Raw genomic sequence first — 23,627 nt, 5'->3', positions numbered from 1 at the left:
CATAATATTAGCATCAACATACATAATTGTTTAATTCAATGTCACATATATATTAAACTGTTTCCTAGAATTTTTCATAGGAAGGGCCTGAGATCAGTCAATATTCAGACCACTAGGGGTCAATGTTTTTAGATAGGATATCCAGTAAGCAACAAAACAAAACCGCCGTTTTCGCTCTGACACTGACATCACCATCAACCAGACAGTGTACAACAGACAAACCAAAAAGCAAGCACGCGGAGGACAGAGTGAGAGCGAGAGAGCACGTGGCTGATGGCCGGCCCAAAACGTGCAGCACTTCTCTGGTGGTTGGGAGCCCATTGTTTGACTGTGATGTCATTGTCAACACCATATTTTGTTTGTCCAGCCGGACCAGCCCGGGGCTGGGGGCCATTCTTCTTATCAGCATCCCTGTGAAGCTGACTGCGGCTCTGGGATAGTTTACGCTCTGAAATAACTCAACAGTTGATCTGGGCCCGTATTCAAAAGAGTTTCAGAGTAGTGCTGATCTAGGATCCGGTCCCTCCTGTCCATTTTAATCTTATTTAAAACTGATCCTATAGCAGCAATCCTACTCTTGTGAATACAGGCCCAGAGCCCAGCCCACACACTGTTTAGGCTTAATCACATAATCATATTCACCCACTGTTCTCAGTACATTACCCTAATAATACCCTAATGGTTAATATCACAAAGGATTATGTCTTGTACGTTGATATGAATGTACATAATATCCAAAACAGATGTAATTGTGTGACGCTGATGTTGGTGGCCCACGCATAAGCCTGTTTTACATTTGAGTATGGCAGAGTTGTTTTGTCTGACACGTGCATCCCTGGCCTGTCAGCTGGACTGGAGAGGGCTGTGATGTTTAGGTGAACAGACAGACAGTGTTGTCCAGTGTGCTTCTACAGTATTTGATAGCGCAAGCAGTATCGTCAGACTTCACCCACACGGGACACAGATCGCTTCGTGGAGGCTAGATCAGAGGCTTATTCGACAACGTTCAACATTACACAACGTACACATGAGAAATGTATTGTAGAGTACCTAGAAAATCGAGACTCATGTTATCTCTATTAATCCTATTTCCATCTACGTTTTGTAATGTTGTACCACAGTAGAATAGACCCCTGGGCTCCATCATTAGCCCGTGCTAGTGGGAGGAGAGCGGGAGTGGAGGAAGAGGATGAGTGAAAGGAAGGGGGAATGGAGGAGGGGCAGCAGGGAGGCTCAGGGATTCTGGAGGAGGTGAGGAACAGAGGAACGGAGCACAACTCAGGCGTGGGTAAAATCTGAGATTCGTGAATCACACTTGAGACTGGTGTGCTGACTCATAGACTGAAAGTACATGGGATTAAGAATGTTTTACTGTGTTACTGAGAATGGTAGTTATAGTAGTACCGCATCTGTTTGCGTTGTTCATATTGTAAATGTATAACTTCATGCTTTAGTTTTATTTACTGTATTTTGAAATGATTCTCTCATATCGGTGAAGCCAGAATCCCCCCCTCACCGCTGCATTTCAGGAAGTATCAATTATTAACGCAGCAATTTTCTCCACTACAACATGCAGCCAGCTACCCTCTCCCTCCCTCTCTCTGCAGGGGATGGGGGTGACTGTGTGCAGATCAATCAGTACGGCGTGTGCAGGAAGATGTTTTCACTTTGCATGCTGCAGCACTAGCCTGAGCCCCGCAGCCTCTCATCTCCCTGTATTAGGGTATAGGATCAGAGGGGGTGTACTGTATTAGGGTATAGGATCAGAGGGGGTGTACTGTATTAGGGTATAGGATCAGAGGGGGTGTACTGTATTAGGGTATAGGATCAGAGGGGGTGTACTGTATTAGGGTATAGGATCAGAGGGGGTGTACTGTATTAGGGTATAGGATCAGAGGGGGTGTACTGTATTAGGGTATAGGATCAGAGGGGGTGTACTGCATTAGGGTATAGAATCAGAGGGGGTGTACTGCATTAGGGTATAGGATCAGAGGGGGTGTACTGCATTAGGGTATAGGATCAGAGGGGGTGTACTGTATTAGGGTATAGGATCAGAGGGGGTGTACTGTATTAGGGTATAGGATCAGAGGGGGTGTACTGCATTAGGGTATAGGATCAGAGGGGGTGTACTGTATTACGTTATAGGATCATGTCACTGTGCAGGGATGTGACTCAGATCTCAGAGGGGAGACACAGCTGGCTATCTGAGTGTGTAAGAGAGATGCCTGCTGGGCTGAGTTCTCTGTAGTCTGGTGTGCCAGAGTTCAGTTGTCTACAGGGGAGTTAGGCTAGTCTTTAGCTGCAGGGATTTCACCAGCAGGCAGCAATACAAGTGTTTTTATGGAGCGAGAAGCTCTCTGACATTTAGATTTTGTTGTCACCGTTCTCGGAGCTATTCGCCTTGACTGAGGAATAGCCATTTTTCTTGAGGTGTCGTAATATAAATTGCCACTCATTAAGTATGTATCATGTTATATTGCCGTGGTTTTCCATCTAAAAGGCCTGGTAGCAGAGAATCCACAGTGACACGCTCTGCTCTGTTAAAGGTTCTCAGAATGAATGTTCCCTCAACTGAGATTTGAATGTAAGCGAATTACTTTGACTGGTTTCTGCTGGCTGCTGCCGTTGTCTGGTCTCACTGAGGAAAGCCTGATGAATACTAAAGCCAGCTCCTTTTTGCAGTTGTTTGGTGGTTTAGGCTATTCAAAAGCCACCTCCGTATGGATTTGAGGCCAAGTGGAATTTGCGCTGGTAAAAAGCCTACAGTGTTTAGCCGCTAATCGCTAGTCTTAATTCAGCGCAGCTAGCTAATGATGAGCTTCATTTCTCCCCCTAGCTCTCTGTTTGTCCTCTCCCTCCGTCTCGTCAAAGGCTGGTTGTCAAACAGGATGGAGGAGAGTTGCCACTCTAATCTAAAGTAATTAACCAGTAGTCTACCAGTAGTCTACACGCCACTCACAGATTAAGCAACAGTTTACGTATCCTGCACTGTAGAGTAACTAACTAGCTCATCAGTCTTAAAAAGAGGAATACAATTGTCATACATTTGGAATGAGGAGGATTCATTTGCATGTTCGTACTTATGGTGTGTAGCCTACGGCTCTGAATAGTTGATAACCCATGTGAGGACAACCCGAATATCCCACAATGCACTCTGTTCTGACTCCTGTTCCATGGTGCTGTGCATTGCAGTACGCTACCACGACCTTGCTGAAGGCAGCAGGCACAGAGTTTCCCTCTCTCTCGCTCCTTCTAAACTATCCCCCTCTTTTTCCCTCCCTCCTTTATCTTCTCTCCTGCATAAACCAGCTCTCTCTTTCTTCACTCCCTCTCTCTTCCATTCTGGGAGATCCCACCCCCTCTCACCCTCTTATTACTGTCACCCTCCCACCCCATCTCACCCTCTTAGTACTGTCACCCTCCCACCCCATCTCACCCTCTTAGTACTGTCACCCTCCCACCCCCTCTTACCCTCTTATTACTGTCACCCCCTCTCACCCTCTTATTACTGTCACCCTCCCACCCCATCTCACCCTCGTATTACTGTCACCCTCCCACCCCCTCTCACCCTCTTATTACTGTCACCCTCCCAGCCCCTCTTACCCTCTTAGTACTGTCACCCTCCCACCCCCTCTTACCCTCTTATTACTGTCACCCCCTCTCACCCTCTTATTACTGTCACCCTCCCACCCCATCTCACCCTCTTATTACTGTCACCCTCCCACCCCCTCTCACCCTCTTATTACTGTCAACCTCCCAGCCCCTCTTACCCTCTTAGTACTGTCACCCTCCCACCCCCTCTCACCCTCTTATTACTGTCACCCTCCCACACCCTCCCACCCCATCTTACCCTCTTAGTACTGTCACCCTCCCACCCCCTTTCATCCTCTTATTACTGTCACCCTCCCACCCCCTCTTACCCTCTTATTACTGTCACCCTCCTAGCCCCTCTTACCCTCTTAGTACTGTCACCCTCCCACCCCCTCTCACCCTCTTATTACTGTCACCCTCCCACCCCATCTTACCCTCTTAGTACTGTCACCCTCCCACCCCCTCTCATCCTCTTATTACTGTCACCCTCTCACCCTCTTATTACTGTCACCCTCCCACCCCCTCTCACCCTCTTATTACTGTCACCCTCCCACCCCCTCTTACCCTCTTATTACTGTCACCCTCCCACCCCCTCTTATTACTGTCACCATCCCACCCCCTCTCACCCTCTTAGTACTGTCATCCTCCCACCCCCTCTCACCCTCTTATTACTGTCACCCTCCCACCCCATCTTACCCTCTTAGTACTGTCACCCTCCCACCCCCTCTCACCCTCTTATTACTGTCACCCTCCCACCCCATCTTACCCTCTTAGTACTGTCACCCTCCCACCCCCTCTCACCCTCTTAGTACTGTCATCCTCCCACCCCCTCTCACCCTCTTATTACTGTCACCCTCCCACCCCATGATTACAGCGATTGGGCTGTCAGGCCTGTGATAATGATGATGATGATAATGGGGGTCTCTATTTTCATCCTCACTCCCACTGCAGCGCCTCAGAGTACATCCACTAATCGACCCGCTACCACCTTCATTATGGAAAGGGAAGTAAGCAACGATCAAGAGCTGTAGCCTAGTCTACTCCACTCACCTTTTATGAGAACCGCTGTCTTGCTTTTCAGTTGATGAGTATCTTTTTCTCTGTGAAAGAGTGATGACATTCCAGCTCTGTTTCAAGACACTAAAGGTCTTGTGATGTTCTGTATAGCTTGTCCTGAATGAGAGCTGGGTAGGATTCTTTCTGTCCCACAGTGGTTGTTAGCTCAATGGCCTTTACATCTGTCAGTTCAGTCAGAGTCCACGTCCCTTTCGGGGATAATTTAGCCCAATTCTCCATTGGGTGAAAGGGATATTTTAGCTCACATCAATGTCAAATCAAATGTTATTGGTTGCATACACATATCTAGCAGATGTTATTGTTTCTCTAGCTCCAACAGTACAGTAGTATCTAACAATACACACACATCTAAAAGAATGGAATGAAGAAATTAGGATGAGCAATGTCTTTTTTGTTGATGGTTTTCCAAACATGCTGTCTTCTAGCAAGTAATAACATCATCCTGAATGTTTTCATCTGTTTAAATTGTTATTTTATAGCCCACAGCATGAGCCTGACAATGAGGGATTTTTCACATCAATATCCTCATAGGAACATCCCATTGTCGATCCAATGCCAACCTCATAATGGAACCACCAGTAAACAGTCGTTAATTAAATATCAAATAAGATATTTTAGTTCTGACTTTCTCATACAACCGCAGCTGTTTTAGGGGGTGTGTTTTGCCCCCCAAGTCCTCAACCCATATTTCTCTCTGTTGCTGGGTCGGCCAGGGCAGAATAGGAGAGATGGGGAGACCAGAGGCAGAGAGGGATAGACAGAGAATAAGGAAAGGTCCAAATTAGAACAAGTGTGTGAGATGGGAGGCCAAACTGAGGTTACAGATGTCACCCCAAAGAAACACAGACACACACATAAGATGAACACACACTCACCAAAGACAGACAGCCACAAGATCCCCTCCCTCCCCCAAACGATTCATCTCCCTGATAGGACTAATTCAACCTGACAGGGTCTGTGTGCCATTGGCTGTTGTTGATCCTGGCAGCGGTTGTCAAGGGAACACAAACAGCAACATGGACTATGAGGTCTGACATCCTTATCCTTCCTTATTAATCTGTTCTCTACTATTCCCCCAGACGGTACCGTGGCCTCAGTATGCACTTAGAGAGGTTGCTCTCCAGAGGATCTGATCGGCAAAATTGGGACTGTGCTTCTTCTGGCAAGCTGCAGGAGCAGACATTGTGTACACAACCTTGTTTAAAGACCTCTCTTATCCCGTATTTCTCGCCTCTCTTTCTTTCCAAAACCCTGTGAGTGTATCCCCCTTATCTCCATCTGTCCTTGGCTTCCTGGGAACCACAGGCCATCTTAAATGACCCACAGTGGTATACAGTAGTCCTATTCAGCCTCTGGGAGGCTGCCACGATGGTGGCCAGGCCTGAAGCCTCCTGGACAATCACATCGCCCCACTGTGGGGTCGCCACAGTGGTTTCCCAGGTGGCAATCAACCGGGCAACCGTTTCCAGGGGCGATACAAAATAACCCTGTCTAATTGACTCTCCTCTCTGACAACTAAAAGGTGAATTCAGAAGAGACTAACTAGTACCTCTTTTGTGGTCAAATTGTCAAACGTCTGTGTGAAAGTGAAAAGTGTTGGGCTTGTGTACTGTACCCATAATAGTGTCGTATTGCTTTTCCAGATCCCAGAGATTTCCCCTCTGCACTGTCACCAACATCTCCTGTCCTGTCTGCTGGTGTCATCACCATTGGCCTGTACCTAGGCAGGGGACACAGTGACAAGGCCACCTCAGCAGTCTGAGGCTGCTGGCTGTCACACACCGTGTCGTCATAATGCGGACTCTGTCACACGCTGTACTGTGTCCCCATAATGCAGACTGTCTGGACTGTACAGAGCTCAGCCCTGGTTGGATGGAAAACTACTGGCTTTTCTAACCCTAGATCTGCAGTGTTCTGAACTTCACTATTATGTCAGCTTATCCTTATGACATTAGACTCTGAGAATATTTGATGTGTCACTGTGAGTCTGCATATTTAGAATGTTTTACATGAGTCTGTAGTGTGTTTGGTGTGGATCCCAGGAAGAGTATTTGCTGTGTTAGCAGCAGCTAATGGGGATCCTAGTAAAATACTAATACTTGGCAGTACCACTGAGTAGCTTACGACATTAGCTTATATGGTTTGTCCTTTTAATTAACAATGTACTCATGGTACTGGACTTAATCCATGGTGCATGTACACTATCACATCTCATAGGATCAGTAGCCTGTAGGTTACATATGTGTTGTGAAGGCATTCATCCAATGGGAAAGATCATCAAAGGCAGCTGAAGTGTTCCAGCAATGTCTACTGCTCCCGGTCTTAAAGCCGTCGCCATGACGATGCCAACATATGGCTGGTTGTCCGGGTTATCAGCTGCTCAGTGTGAGTGATCCCGGCTGAGGAATGGCAGCCATTTCAGCTATGCCACCCAAGAGCCACTGCCTGCCAAACACATACGCCTCCTCTCACCTCACTGCTCTCTGTCTCTGTCTGTCTCTGTCTGTCTCTGTCTCTGTCTCTCTGTTTGTCTTTCTCTGTCTCTGTTTATCTCTCTCTGTCTCTGTCTGTCTGTCTCCTGTCTGTGTCTCTGTCTGTGTCTGTCTCTGTCTCTCTGTCTCCTGCCTGTCTCTGTTTCTCTGTCTCTCTCAGCCTCCAATGGCTATTGATTTTGATTTTGCCTCACAACACACTGCCAAGTCAAGTCATCCATTCATGTATTAAGTCAGCGTGACAGAGTTTCTGGCTGAGCCCTAAAAATGATGTGTGGGGATGGAGGAGATTTGGAATCTGTATTGGAAGAGGATTTTGGTCAATGTGTTATGATGGCTGTTGCTGTTTTGAGTTGGCATATTTATAAATCTGCAGTCCTGCGAGAGAAGGTCCTCCAGCAGACTGCTCTCCATCTGCTCCAGAGTCCAGGCCCACCACACACAGTCCCTCTTCCACTGCCTCAACCCCCAAGCTTCTGTGGCTGTCCCATCTGCCTACCTCACTGGCTCCAACCAGTCAACCCTCTCTCCCCTCTCCCAGGGTATGAGTGGGATGTGTGGGGGTGAGATGATGATGATGATGATAAAGGAATCTCCTTCCTGCCTGTCCACCCACTGATACTCCCTGCCTGCCTGGGCTGAATGCACTACCACAGTAATGCAGAGGAGCTTTGTGTGTGTGTGTGTGTGTGTGTGTGTGTGTGTGTGTGTGTGTGTGTGTGTGTGTGTGTGTGTGGGTGTGGGTGTGGATAAGTAATGTAGGCACAACTCCCTCTGCTTTGTGTTATTAAATCATGGTAGCTATCGATATTACATGAGAGAAAGGAGAGGTGGAAGGCAGGTTGACGTTTATTGTCATGAATCTTGCCCTGGAGGCAGAACTGAGAGATGTCCGCTAGATGGGCCAGCTGCAAGTCAAAATGAATGTAAGGTTAGGGTTAGGCATTAGGGTTAGCAGTGTGGTTACGGTTAGGTTTAGAATCATGTGCCAGCTAGTGACCAATCTGCAGAGCTGCCTCCAGGGCAAGATTCATGACGAAAAACACTAACCTGGAGGTGGAGAGAAGACAAAATGGAGATGGAGAGATAGATAAACAGCCTGCACAACAGAAATGCTTGCTGCAGTGATTTCCTCACATGACAGTGTATTTAGACTCTGCAGTACTTTATTGTTGTGATATTTTGACCCTCAGCTCTTTGCTGTAAGCTGTAAAGTGTTGCCTCGTCCATTGTGGCACTGAGCTTAGCAACCATGAAAGAGCTATCACATCACAGACAGATTTTAATTGGGCTGTTCGAACGAGCTGTCAGCATGTAGCCACACACACACACACACACACACACGCACACACACACACACAGTGATGCGCGGAAAATAATGAAATACCACAGACATCCTTCAACAACATGACATGTATTATAATAATGTCCCCTTCTTCTCCTCCAGTTGTACCAGAGTGGGATCCAGCTATAATATAATGATGTTTAGTAGAACCATCTGAAAGACTATGTCCTGGAGAGTGGGATGTTCACACAGAGATGATGCAATAGTGAGTATAATAGGGTGTGAAACGATTGGATTCCCATTCGGCTTCTGTCTGCATATTAAATGGCGGATGAGTTACTGTTTCCACAAATGAAATGAGTTGATTCTCCACAGAGATGCATGGCATGGGTACACCCCATCAGACAGACCTTTAGAAGATGTCTCGCGAGGGCCCATAATATTTCTATAACTAGTGCCCAGAGTTTTTCCTCTAAACTCAAGGACCTACACATGATTCCTCTTCTAGCTTACCTTCCTCTGCACATCTCACTCTCTCTCCCTCTCTTTCCCTCTCTCCCTCTCTCCCTCTCTCCCTCTCTCCCTCTCTCCCTCTCTCCCACTCTCCCCCTCTCCCTCTCCCCAGATCACCTGTCTCCAGGACTTCTTCGGCGAGGACGACGTGTTCATCGCGTGCGGCCCAGAGAAGTACCGCTACGCCCAGGATGACTTCCTGTTGGATCACAGTGGTAAGGCTTCTGTAGCCTTTGTGACTGGTAGGCCTGACTAACTAAATCTAACATCACCTGTATGTTGTGTAACCTTGGTCTCTCTCATAGAAATATATCTAGATTCCTGTTCTAGTGTCTATATTTCTATGGCCTCTCTGTCCCAACCCTTTCCTCCCTCTTTCCTTCCTATTTCCTTCATAGGGTGCGTGGGACATGCCAGGTCTCCCTCGGCAAAGAGGTCTTCTGACCTCAATGGGACTTCCTGGTTAAATAAAGGTCATAAAAATGGCACACTATTCCCTATAGAGCCTCCATAGGGCTCTGGTGAAAAGGAGTGTACTCTTTTGGGAATAGGTTGCCATTTTGGACGCACCCCTCCTTTCTGTCTCTCATAGTATAGTGTAGCTTCCCTAAAGAGATGTCAATGCCAAACCACTTTCCCCTTTTCATACTAGAAGTCAGGATGAAGTGTGTCATGATAATTATCTGTCAACCATACAATTGTGAACGTTCATTTTCTCAGTTGAATGAGACTCATAATTGTTCTAAAAGTGGTTCCGGTGACTCGTGATGCTAAATCATGGCTCTAACATAGTGTGATCATCACTCAATATCTTAATTCATTCCTCTCCTCCAAGGGGAGGAGACTATTGATTACAGTATGTGTGAGACTATCGGTCTGAACACACACAGATTCCTGACTTCTGTAGGGGAAAGTGGCTGCAGTCACATTTTGTAGGGTGTAGTTGTAGTAGTACATTCCATTCCAGGGTTCTTCAGTGAATGTCATTATGTGAATATGTACCATCCCCATGTTGAGAAGAAGACGTTCTTGAAAATCACTTAAAAGATGTCCGCAGCGATACCCCCTACTGCAGCAGGATATGGCCTCTTTAGTCCATAGCTAACCCATTGTTATCTTAAGCAGACCGATGTCAGTACAACTCCTCTGCAGTCCCCTATCCTCTGTGCTAGATAAGGTGGAGACAGGATGTACTGTATATAAAATCCAAACAGGCTAATTTCAGACACTTCTCCAAACTATTCCCAAGGTTCTAGCTACATCCTGTTTTCTTAGTGTTGCTCCTGTAACATAACATTTAAAGCTGCAATATGTCACTTTTTGGACAACCTGACAAAATTCACATAGAAATGTAAGGTATAGATCTGTCACTCGCATTGAAAGCAAGTCTAAGAAGCGGTAGATCTGTTCTATGTGCACTATTTCTATATGGCCCATTTTTAAGTTTAGTTTTTGTGTCTTTTTACTTTCGGTTTTGTACACCAGCTGAAAATATATTTCACAGCAGTTTAGATGGTACAATGATTCTCTACACTATACTTGCTTGTTTTTTCACATAAACAGAAATTAGGCAAACTATTAGAATGTTAGCAACAAGGAAATGGCAGAGTGATTTCTGCATAGTGCATCTTTAAAACACACACACAGGTGTAAACACTGTTTGTTCTAACGATGAGTGTTTAGTTTCTTCAGCTGAATCTGTTCTTCAGTTGTTTTAGCGCTTCCTTGTCCTACTTCTCCTGCCATGCTCCATTTGAAGAATTAGGTCTTCTCAAAAACAAGTGTTTGCTCTAGGTACCTCTTTTCAGCTGCTAAGTCTTTGCACAGTGTCTTACAGGAGTCCCAAGGGGCTGTTGCACTCTCAGACTCAATTGTGGAGAACAGTGTCAAATCCAAACACGGTTTAGGGAACGATATAAAAAGTCAACACTGCAAGTAAACAAACTTGCATGGTACAGTAGCTTGCATTGTAGTAAACAGAATCGCACCTGGGGTCTGCTCCAATAACAGGCTTGGGTCACGTCCACTTTATAGGGAATCATTTGTCTCCAATTGGCCATAGCTGGTTGGTACCTCCTCTGTGTTCATGGTGTCATAATAGCGTCTAACACTGTAACACCCCCCAATTAACAGCATCTGACATGAACCCAGACAGTTTAACCACTAGTCTCATTACAGTAACCAGTCATATGCTGCTCCTGAACGCAGCTTGCTCTGTCGTCAACGCTGCTAAAACAACTCTGTATCACAGGCGGTTGGTGGCACCTTAATTGGGGAGGACGGGGCTCGTGGTAGCGGCTGGAGCGGGATCAATGGAATGGTATCAAATACATTGAACACCTGGTTTCCATGTGTTTGATACCATTCCATTCACTCCGTTCCACCCATTATTATGAGCCGTCCTCCCCTCAACAGCCTCCACTGTTTTATGTGTCTGTGCAGCACCACTAAAACAGTTGAACCACCAACCTCGTTACCCCGACACCTACTGCTCCAGCAGCGCAGCTCTGTCAGCTCTGTCAGCTGGTGTACGCACCTCTGTGAAACGCTACTAACACAACGGCGCTACTAACACAACGGGGTAATAACCACAGCTTGTGAATTTTTCATGGAGTTATGGCGCGCACAGAGACACAGACGACTGCACATGTGGTGTTCGTTTGGAAAAAGCAAATGGTTAACTGAGTTTTTTTTGTGGAAAGCTCTGCGTGAATGAAACATTCTTAACTTCTTGAACACTCCGTACTTAATGCTTTCTCAAAGAGAGCCAATTATATTGAGAGCTAGTTCCTAGCTGGAGCTATTTTAGAATAGTTTGACTGGAACACTGGGGACTGTATTGAATTGTGCTAGATGGGAAATGAGGTCGGTGTGTGACGGTGTGTGAGTGTGGTTTTAACCCTGTCTGTGTTGTCTTCACAGAATGCCGGGTGCTCAAGTCCTCATACTCTGCTCGCTCGCCCACTCCAACGAGGGCTGCTGGGAGCAAGAGCCCTGGACTCTCACGCCGTATCAAGTCCCCTGGCATAGGTATACACATGCATGCACGTACACACAAACAAACACACACACAGTTATTGGGTGATGGACTGAGTAACTGATTTTCATCTGACACTAACTAGTGTAGTCACCTCAAAAAGAGTTTCAGGATTTTGGCAGGCTACAGGCCATATGGCCAATTACCGAACATTTATCTTAAGCTCAGTTAGAAATTGATTATGAGGCTTTAAGTTGGAAATTGAAACCTCAAGTTGTAAAATTGTTTTTTGCAATTCTCTTTCTCTCTGCAGTAAGAAGACCAATCCATTACTCCACCAGTAGCCAGTCTCCTGTTAAATCCCCAGGTAAGCCTGTTGACATCCTGCACTGCCCACTCTATTGGCCCATTACCCAACCACAACAAACCACTCATTTCATCTAGCTAGCCATCATTACTAGGACCTTGAGTTTCCCCCTGAGCATGAAGCCTAACCAAGAATAACTCCTGGCCTTAATCATCACTACAATATGTTAACAATAATCACTACATGAGTCTTTCTCAGAGAGGGCACCAATTAAACCCTTTTGAAGTTCCTGACTGCTTGGAGTCTTGGTCAGTGCACCCGTGGCCTAAGGTTGACCTTGTGGCTAACGGGGCCCTGTGAGAGGTCCAGTTAGTCTCTTTCAGACCAGTATATTGTAATGTCAGTCAGACTCCTGCTGTGTAGGGAAGTGCCATAAATTACTCTGAAGGAGCTCTGCTCCACTGTGGACCTCCCTGGCCTGCCACCCTAACCCAAGACTATTTAAAGATCTCTGGATATCGCTCTCTCTTTCTCCCCCTCTCTTTCTCTGGCTCTTGCTCTCTCTCTTTTTCGCTCTCTATTTTTCTCTCCTCTCTTCCTGCCTCTGGCCCAGAAACTCTCTCTGGCTTCTACAGTATGCATCTAATCTGAGCACAGACTGGTGCAGGACCGGCTGATACAAACCCATGTACTAAATTAGCCTCAGTGCTTTAGTCTTCAGCTGCTTTCACTGAGCCCTTCTAATTCAATTGAATAATCACATCAGTTGTCTGGCATCACATTCCCTAGTAGGTGCTGTACTGAATTGGTGGTTCTGACTGTCCAGATTGGTTGTCTCAGGGAACGGGTACAGCGTGTGGCAGTGTACCTGCCAAGAACCTAGAGTTTGTGGCAGATGAGGCCTTTCACAGAAATACACTACCATTACCAATACAGCCGAGTTCTCCAAAGAAAGGCCATGTCTGGCCCTGTTGTTTGAGGAGAGGACTGTTTGTGACACAGGGAGGTTCCTGGAGGTAGGCTGCTTGAGGTACCCTTGAACCCTCAGGGTCGTAGCTTTCGTGTGGCCTTAGCTGCAGACAGATTATCCAGGCAGCCTACGGAGGCACCCAGGGTGACCCTGCGTGTCTGTCTGCTGGAGCCAAACACAACCTGCTTCCCCCACAGGGGACCGGACAGGAAGTTGGACAGTCACACACAGTTCTAGACACGAAACGCCACACTACACCTGAAGAAAATCTAGCACTCGGTGTTAAGGAAAGGTCATGGACTTGAATTCGTAGTGGAGAACTGTTAGTACAGAGCTTTGTCAACTCAGTGAAAGTAAACCCATTCAAAGTGCACTTTGTTGTGTCACAAATGGATTTCCTGCCCTATCGTATATCACTTCCTGTGATAGAGGCATTTCCTTTAGTGTTCTAAGAAATTAAGAAAAATAGAATACAAAATGTAATAACAGTAATACACTTTTAAACAACCACATCTCTCCAGAGGAAAAAGGACTTCCTCTCTCGTTTGCCCTTCCCCACATCAGCACATCCTGTTGGGCCAACCCTAGCCCTATCATTGTCTTACTATGGCTTCCTCCCTCTCTCTTTTCTCTCTCTCTCTCCTCTCCAGTCAATGGTGTCCCCAGCAGTACGATCTCCACCCCCAAGTCCACCAAATCCAACAGCTCCTCCCCCACCAGCCCCCGCAGTATACACAGCTTCAAGGTAAGTCACACACACACACACACACACACACACACACACACACACACACACACACACACACACACACACACACACACACACACACACCGTGTCTCACACACACCACCTATAATCTCCAGATAATGATATTGTACTGTATGTACCTGTATAGGAAGAGTGATTGTATATTTAGACATATGCTATAAATAACCATATAGTAGCAAATGATTTAACCTCAAGTGCACTAGATCAGGAATAGTGGTTGGCCAGAACACTTGAATCTGTTGACAGTGGAGACAACAGCACTTAAACTTTCTCAAGATGATTATTACAGTTTGGCAACACCTACACCGTGTTTACTTGGCAGGTCCATAACGTTTGATAGAACTTAGTTACTCTGAAAGACATCACAAAATAACGTATTGAAAAGAAAGATTGATGATGTAATCCACCCAGTTCAAAGGTGTTTCACCTTGAGACTCCTCCTTTAGAGAGTGTACTAAATAATGCATACATTTTTCTAGTCCAGGTAACAGAAATAAGCCTTATGGTCCGTGTACTTCTAGAAGTGTTGAAAGAGCTTCTCTTCCATAATAGAAAAGATTACTGAGATGACTTGGCAGATTCTGTCGCATGTGAAAGCCAAGAATGCTTGAAAAAGCATAATAACCCATATAACCTATTCAAACAGCCATCACAGCTGTCTCTTTTGGAAAAAGCCTCTCGTCAAATTATTCATTATTTTCAACATTGGTCATCATTTCGATCCATTAAAGTTAGTGTTTCCTCTTTCTCTGCCTGATAAGTGACAGTAGGGGAGGCCTATCCATTAAGACAGTTCCTAACACCCTGTACTGTTCTGAAGGGCAAAACACTTATTTTACGCCAAATGCATAATTAACACAGTGATATACATACCTGCTCACTTTGTTTTGAGTTTGGGTAGGCACACAACGTCCACAGAATGGAGAACTGTAAGAACAATACAGAGAAGACGATTCTACAAAAACACCTCTCTTAGCTTTCCATTGAGCTACCTATCTAATAATTGATTTAAAGTCTAATGTCAAACATTTTCTTACCAAACTATAATGAACAAAAATATACATCCAACATGCGACAATTTCAAGATTTTACTGAGTTACAGTTCATATAAGGAAATCAGTCAACTGAAATAAATTCAAAAGGCCTGCACAAGTACAGTGAAATGCTTAACTTGCTAGCCCTTCCCAACAGTGCAGTATTCAATATCAGAATAGTATAACAGAAAAAAACACAAGAAATAAGAGAGGGAAAAAAACAAACAGAAGAATGTAAGCCATATACAGGGTAAGTGGCAGTACCAAACTATACAATTTAATTGCGGGGGTGTTTTGTATTAGTTTCCTGTCAGAACTCTGAAGCACTATAAAACACTACGGGGATCCATGAGCTGGTTATCCTGACACACTCTGTCATGGCATTATATTGGATTTCAAATGCATGCTACTTAAAGCAAAACCATTAGTCAATGTCCCTAGATCCCAGGGCTTAGTTCTGGATCGATGTTATGAAGCGGACCTGTCCTGTTGTATTACTCTGGAGATGTAACTGGCTAATTCGATCTGCTAGTATTGATGTCAAAACAAAGCATTGGATTGGGAGTCACGTAACCAACAATTGTGCCCAGCTAACCTTGGCCCAGCTAACCTTGAATCCATTGTGTGTGCCATATTTGATATTTATAGTTGCCATGGTGTTGCGTGTGTCCAGGTTTTGACTTGAGTGGTGGCTGAAAGGGGAAGGATGCTGACCTCTTTTTTTTTCTCTCCTTCCCTCCTCTCTTCATCTCTTACTTTCTTTCTGTCCTCCTTTCCAGATTCCGCCACATCACACGTCTGCCACCAATGTGAACGGGTCTTCACGCGGTCTGGAGCTGGCCAATAACATGAGTCCTGAGGGTAGGTGTCCCCTTCTCTGACATTTTCTTCATTTCTGTTTTCTCTCCTCCTCCTCCTTGCCTCGCCACTCTACTCCTGTCCTCATCCCTCCCTTCTCCTCTCAACCTCTCCCTTCTCCTCTTCTGTTCTCCTCTCCTCCTTTCTCCTCCCCTCCCTACTCTTCTTCCACTCCCCTCTCCTTTCCTCCCTTCTCTTCTTCTGTTCTCCTCTTCTCCTCTCCTCCCTTCTTCTACTCCTCTCCTCTCTTTACCCTGTGTCATCCTGTCTCCGTGCCAACTCTCACAGCTCCTGCCTGCACTCACTCACCCCTAAACACGTGGCCCAATGCATCCCCAATCCCCCCTAGGGCCTCAATGCAGGTTCAGGTTGTTATATTAGAATTGCTTACTCAGCGACACGTGCCGCATCACAGCAGCACTCACAACAGAGGGACAGAGAAGTGTGATGCGGAGAACAAGTGAAATAACCTGTGTGCTTCTGCGTGAGACAGCCAGGCGGTATCAACACGTCTTTGGGCTGTGTGTCTGCATAATATTACTGGTCGCTCTTTAGGAGAGGCCAGACATTAGTTCTAGGGTAGGAGCTAGGCTGCCTGGGTTAATGGGCAATTAATGAGTTTATCCTTTGATTAGATTAAAACGCATTGATCCTTTATTTCATCCGCTTTGTCTTAACATAAGTTGTGGAAACTCCAAAGAGATCATATTCATTTCACTGCAATGCAAGTTTTACCAGAGTAAGTACTTGTAGGTATTGTGCGTCATTCTACGCTGAGTGTCCAAAACATTATGAACACCTGCTCTTTCCATGACACAGACTGACCAGGTGAATCCAGGTGAAAGCTTTGATCCCTTATTGATGTCACTTGTTAAATCCACTTCAATCAGTGTAGATGAAGGGGAGGAGACCGGTTAATTAAGGACTTTTAAGCCTTGAGACAATTGAGACATGGATTGTATGTGCCGTTCAGAGGGTGAATGGTCAAGACACAAGATTTAAGTGCCTTTGAACGGGGTATGATAGTAGGTGCCAGGTGCACCGGTTTGTTTCAAGAACTGCAACGCTGCTGGGTTTTTTACAGTCAAGTTTCCTGTGTGTTTCAAGAACGGTCCACCACCCAGCCAACTTTACACAACTGTGGGAAGCATTGGAGTCAACATCGGCCAGCATTCCTGTTGAACTCTTTCGACACCTTGTAGAGTCCTTGCCCTGACTAATTGAGGCTGTTCTGAGGGCAAAAGGTGGGGATGCAACTCAAATATTAGGAAGGTGTTCTTAATGTTTTGTTCAGTCTGTATATATGTGGGCCACAGGAAGTAACTGAAAGAGCATTCTGATGTGCCCCGTTGTAACACGTCTCTTCTCATCAGTTAACGGCAACAGCTGTAGCTCTATCACAACCGTCCTGGATAAGTACAAGGTCGGCAAGGTCATAGGAGACGGAAACTTTGCAGTGGTGAAAGACTGTGTAGAACGGTATGTAAATTAAGAATGATATTACATTTCTTTACATCTCATTGATGGATTTCAAACCTTATTTTAATTTCTCGCTTGACCGGAAATTTCATAGCATACCAATTGTACTTTCATATTTGTAATGAATGTTCACTAGGCTGTTGGACTTAAAAAGCCCTATTTATAAATGACCACGTTGATCAGTAGCTTTCAATGTGACTTAATAAGCGCCATGTCACATGTCATAACTGCTTCTAAGGCTTAATGACAGCAGGCATTTATAGAATTTAAGTAAGCATTTACTGTTTGTTTATGTGCGTGTGTCTGGGGTTCAGCCCATGAAATCCACTTCATTACCGTTTCCCTTTTGACTCAGCAGTTTGTCTGTAATATACAGAGAGAAGACTCCTTCCTCTAATCAGAAGGGCTAGACGCTCCAATACACTGTCACGCACTGTCTGATGCTTCAGCCTAAGACTGTGTATGGGGATGCAACACTGTTCAGTCTACTGTCGGATAGAACTTAGAATCTTAGTTTGTGATGAAACAAAAAAATAAGTGCCTTTCAAACTTGTTAAAAAATGTTATGGATTGGCAGATGGTTGCACATGATTTGGGTTGGTTTGAAGGATTTACAGTAAATACGATATACCATGATTTGGGTTGGTTTGAAGGATTTACAGTAAATACGATATACCATCATTTGAAGGACTAGTGTTGCTGTATGTCTTTATAGGTCCACTGGGAAGGAGTATGCACTGAAGATCATTGACAAGGCCAAGTGCAGTGGAAAGGTAAGAGAGCAAGAGTGAGAGAGAGCGAGAATATGTTGTTGCCACTGTATTTCTTTGACTGTGTCACCCAATAGCAGCTGAGCTCAGCAACCCAGGTTGTAACGTGGTGAGTTAATGTAAGTGTTGCTGACAGTCCCAGCACCATGTATCAACAGAGACTGTTCTCTCAGACAGTGTTGCTGACAGTTCCAGTACCATGTATCAACAGAGACTGTTCTCTCAGACAGTGTTGCTGACAGTCCCAGTACCATGTATCAACAGAGACTGTTCTCTCAGACAGTGTTGCTGACAGAGTCCCAGCACCATGTATCAACAGAGACTGTTCTCTCAGACAGTGTTGCTGACAGTCCCAGCACCATGTATCAACAGAGACTTCCTCTCAGACAGTGTTGCTGACAGTCCCAGCACCATGTATCAACAGAGACTGTTCTCTCAGACAGTGTTGCTGACAGTCCCAGCACCATGTATCAACAGAGACTTCCTCTCAGACAGTGTTGCTGACAGTCCCAGCACCATGTATCAACAGAGACTGTTCTCTCAGACAGTGTTGCTGACAGTTCCAGCACCATGTATCAACAGAGACTGTTCTCTCAGACAGTGTTGCTGACAGTTCCAGTACCATGTATCAACAGAGACTGTTCTCTCAGACAGTGTTGCTGACAGTCCCAGTACCATGTATCAACAGAGACTGTTCTCTCAGACAGTGTTGCTGACAGTCCCAGCACCATGTATCAACAGAGACTGTTCTCTCAGACAGTGTTGCTGACAGTCCCAGCACCATGTATCAATAGAGACTCTTCTCTGACAGTGTTGCTGACCGTCCCAGTACCATGTATCAACAGAGACTGTTCTCTCAGACAGTGTTGCTGACAGTTCCAGCACCATGTATCAACAGAGACTGTTCTCTCAGACAGTGTTGCTGACAGTCCCAGTACCATGTATCAACAGAGACTTCCTCTCAGACAGTGTTGCTGACAGTCCCAGCACCATGTATCAACAGAGACTGTTCTCTCAGACAGTGTTGCTGACAGTCCCAGCACCATGTATCAACAGAGACTTCCTCTCAGACAGTGTTGCTGACAGTCCCAGCACCATGTATCAACAGAGACTGTTCTCTCAGACAGTGTTGCTGACAGTCCCAGTACCATGTATCAACAGAGACTGTTCTCTCAGACAGTGTTGCTGACAGTCCCAGCACCATGTATCAACAGAGACTGTTCTCTCAGACAGTGTTGCTGACAGTCCCAGCACCATGTATCAACAGAGACTGTTCTCTGACAGTGTTGCTGACAGTTCCAGTACCATGTATCAACAGAGACTGTTCTCTCAGACAGTGTTGCTGACAGTCCCAGTACCATGTATCAACAGAGACTGTTCTCTCAGACAGTGTTGCTGACAGTCCCAGCACCATGTATCAACAGAGACTGTTCTCTCAGACAGTGTTGCTGACAGTCCCAGCACCATGTATCAACAGAGACTGTTCTCTCAGACAGTGTTGCTGACAGTCCCAGCACCATGTATCAACAGAGACTGTTCTCTCAGACAGTGTTGCTGACAGTCCCAGTACCATGTATCAACAGAGACTGTTCTCTCAGACAGTGTTGCTGACGGAGTCCCAGTACCATGTATCAACAGAGACTGTTCTCTCAGACAGTGTTGCTGACAGTCCCAGCACCATGTATCAACAGAGACTGTTCTCTCAGACAGTGTTGCTGACAGTCCCAGTACCATGTATCAACAGAGACTGTTCTCTCAGACAGTGTTGCTGACAGTCCCAGCACCATGTATCAACAGAGACTGTTCTCTCAGACAGTGTTGCTGACAGTCCCAGTACCATGTATCAACAGAGACTGTTCTCTCAGACAGTGTTGCTGACAGTCCCAGCACCATGAATCAATAGAGACTGTTCTCTCAGACAGCGTTGCTGACAGTCCCAGCACCATGTATCAACAGAGACTGTTCTCTCAGACAGTGTTGCTGACAGTCCCAGCACCATGTATCAACAGAGACTGTTCTCTCAGACAGTGTTGCTGACAGTCCCAGTACCATGTATCAACAGAGACTGTTCTCTCAGACAGTGTTGCTGACAGAGTCCCAGCACCATGTATCAACAGAGACTGTTCTCTCAGACAGTGTTGCTGACAGTCCCAGCACCATGTATCAACAGAGACTGTTCTCTCAGACAGTGTTGCTGACAGTCCCAGCACCATGTATCAATAGAGACTGTTCTCTCAGACAAGAGGACACTCTAAATAAATTACTATTGATTGCTCTGGTCTCTTAACTATCTAATGAAGGTTTAGCCTCTCAGCTCAAGGTTATGTATATCATGTATCTGTCAGAGCAGCTGACAATAAAAAAGACATGAATAAAACATGATAAATCTGATTCCATATTAACAGGATAAAAGACCAACACAGTGAACTACTACATGTCTGTCTGCCTGGGGGTTAATAATGCAGGGTTGAATACCTAACCACTGTCCACTCTCTGTGTGTGTTCACGTGTGTTCGCGTGTGCGTGTTCGCATGCGTTTGTGTGTGTGCACGCGTGTGTGTGTGTGTGTGTGTGTGCAGGAGCACCTGATAGAGAATGAGGTGGCAGTGCTGAGGAGAGTCAAACACCCCAACATTATCCAGCTGATAGACGAGGTGGACACACCCACTGAACTCTACCTGGTCATGGAGCTGGTCAAGGTACGTTCAACCACTACTGACCTCTACAGTATCTAGTCAACCACTACTGACCTCTACAGTATCTAGTCAACCACTACTGACCTCTACAGTATCTAGTCAACCACTACAGTATCTAGTCAACCACTACTGACCACTACAGTATCTAGTCAACCACTACTGACCACTACAGTATCTAGTCAACCACTACTGACCACTACAGTATCTAGTCAACCACTACTGACCTCTACAGTATCTAGTCAACCTCTACTGACCTCTACAGTATCTAGTCAACCACTACTGACCTCTACAGTATCTAGTCAACCACTACTGACCTCTACAGTATCTAGTCAACCACTACTGACCTCTACAGTATCTAGTCAACCACTACTGACCACTACAGTATCTAGTCAACCACTACTGACCTCTACAGTATCTAGTCAACCTCTACTGACCACTACAGTATCTAGTCAACCACTACTTACCTCTACAGTATCTAGTCAACCACTACTGACCACTACAGTATCTAGTCAACCTCTACTGACCTCTACAGTATCTAGTCAACCACTACTGACCTCTACAGTATCTAGTCAACCACTACTGACCTCTACAGTATCTAGTCAACCACTACTGACCACTACAGTATCTAGTCAACCACTACTGACCTCTACAGTATCTAGTCAACCACTACTGACCACTACAGTATCTAGTCAACCACTACTGACCTCTACAGTATCTAGTCATCTAGTCAACCACTACTGACCTCTACAGTATCTAGTCAACCACTACTGACCACTACAGTATCTAGTCAACCACTACTGACCTCTACAGTATCTAGTCAACCACTACTGACCACTACAGTATCTAGTCAACCACTACTGACCACTACAGTATCTAGTCAACCTCTACTGACCTCTACATTATCTAGTCAACCTCTACTGACCTCTACAGTATCTAGTCAACCACTACTGACCTCTACAGTATCTAGTCAACCACTACTGACCTCTACAGTATCTAGTCAACCACTACTGACCACTACAGTATCTAGTCAACCTCTACTGACCACTACAGTATCTAGTCAACCACTACTGACCTCTACAGTATCTAGTCAACCACTACTGACCTCTACAGTATCTAGTCAACCACTACTGACCTCTACAGTATCTAGTCAACCACTACTGACCTCTACAGTATCTAGTCAACCACTACTGACCTCTACAGTATCTAGTCAACCACTACTGACCTCTACAGTATCTAGTCAACCACTACTGACCTCTACAGTATCTAGTCAACCACTACTGACCTCTACAGTATCTAGTCAACCTCTACTGACCTCTACAGTATCTAGTCAACCTCTACTGACCTCTACAGTATCTAGTCAACCACTACTGACCTCTACAGTATCTAGTCAACCACTACTGACCACTACAGTATCTAGTCAACCACTACTGACCTCTACAGTATCTAGTCAACCTCTACTGACCTCTACAGCATCTAGTCAACCACTACTGACCACTACAGTATCTAGTCAACCTCTACAGTATCTAGTCAACCACTACTGACCTCTACAGTATCTAGTCAACCACTACTGACCTCTACAGTATCTAGTCAACCACTACTTACCTCTACAGTATCTAGTCAACCACTACTGACCACTACAGTATCTAGTCAACCACTACTGACCTCTACAGTATCTAGTCAACCACTACTGACCTCTACAGTATCTAGTCAACCACTACTGACCTCTACAGTATCTAGTCAACCACTACTGACCACTACAGTATCTAGTCAACCTCTACTGACCTCTACAGTATCTAGTCAACCACTACTGACCTCTACAGTATCTAGTCATCTAGTCAACCACTACTGACCTCTACAGTATCTAGTCATCTAGTCAACCTCTACTGACCTCTACAGTATCTAGTCAACCACTACTTACCTCTACAGTATCTAGTCAACCACTACAGTATCTAGTCAACCACTACAGTATCTAGTCAACCACTACTGACCTCTACAGTATCTAGTCAACCACTACTGACCTCTACAGTATCTAGTCAACCTCTACTGACCTCTACAGTATCTAGTCAACCACTACTGACCTCTACAGTATCTAGTCAACCACTACTGACCTCTACAGTATCTAGTCAACCACTACTGACCACTACAGTATCTAGTCAACCACTACTGACCTCTACAGTATCTAGTCAACCACTACTGACCTCTACAGTATCTAGTCAACCACTACTGACCTCTACAGTATCTAGTCAACCACTACTGACCTCTACAGTATCTAGTCAACCACTACTGACCTCTACAGTATCTAGTCAACCTCTACTGACCTCTACAGTATCTAGTCAACCACTACTGACCTCTACAGTATCTAGTCAACCACTACTGACCTCTACAGTATCTAGTCAACCACTACTGACCTCTACAGTATCTAGTCAACCTCTACTGACCTCTACAGTATCTAGTCAACCACTACTGACCTCTACAGTATCTAGTCAACCACTACTGACCTCTACAGTATCTAGTCAACCTCTACTGACCTCTACAGTATCTAGTCAACCACTACTGACCTCTACAGTATCTAGTCAACCTCTACTGACCTCTACAGTATCTAGTCAACCACTACTGACCTCTACAGTATCTAGTCAACCACTACTGACCACTACAGTATCTAGTCAACCACTACTGACCTCTACAGTATCTAGTCAACCACTATTGACCTCTACAGTATCTAGTCAACCTCTACTGACCTCTACAGTATCTAGTCAACCACTACTGACCTCTACAGTATCTAGTCAACCACTACTGACCTCTACAGTAT

The 23,627-nt window shown here is 45.4% G+C and overlaps 1 protein-coding gene across 1 annotated transcript in view; it reads left to right on the top strand.

Moving 5' to 3' along the window:
- Positions 1-23,627, top strand: part of LOC120052234 (serine/threonine-protein kinase DCLK2-like) — a 78,677-nt gene that overhangs the window by 29,360 nt on the left and 25,690 nt on the right. Inside the window, exons 3-10 of the mRNA XM_038999057.1 lie at positions 9,071-9,173; positions 11,881-11,988; positions 12,249-12,302; positions 13,863-13,957; positions 15,795-15,876; positions 17,247-17,352; positions 18,068-18,125; positions 20,702-20,821. Of these exons, the coding sequence (XP_038854985.1) occupies positions 9,071-9,173; positions 11,881-11,988; positions 12,249-12,302; positions 13,863-13,957; positions 15,795-15,876; positions 17,247-17,352; positions 18,068-18,125; positions 20,702-20,821 (726 nt within the window). The remainder of the gene's footprint in view (positions 1-9,070; positions 9,174-11,880; positions 11,989-12,248; positions 12,303-13,862; positions 13,958-15,794; positions 15,877-17,246; positions 17,353-18,067; positions 18,126-20,701; positions 20,822-23,627) is intronic.

The sequence above is a fragment of the Salvelinus namaycush genome, chromosome 8, assembly GCF_016432855.1.
Source record: "Salvelinus namaycush isolate Seneca chromosome 8, SaNama_1.0, whole genome shotgun sequence".
Classification (NCBI taxonomy): domain Eukaryota; kingdom Metazoa; phylum Chordata; class Actinopteri; order Salmoniformes; family Salmonidae; genus Salvelinus; species Salvelinus namaycush.
This window is presented reverse-complemented; position numbering and strand designations above follow the sequence as displayed.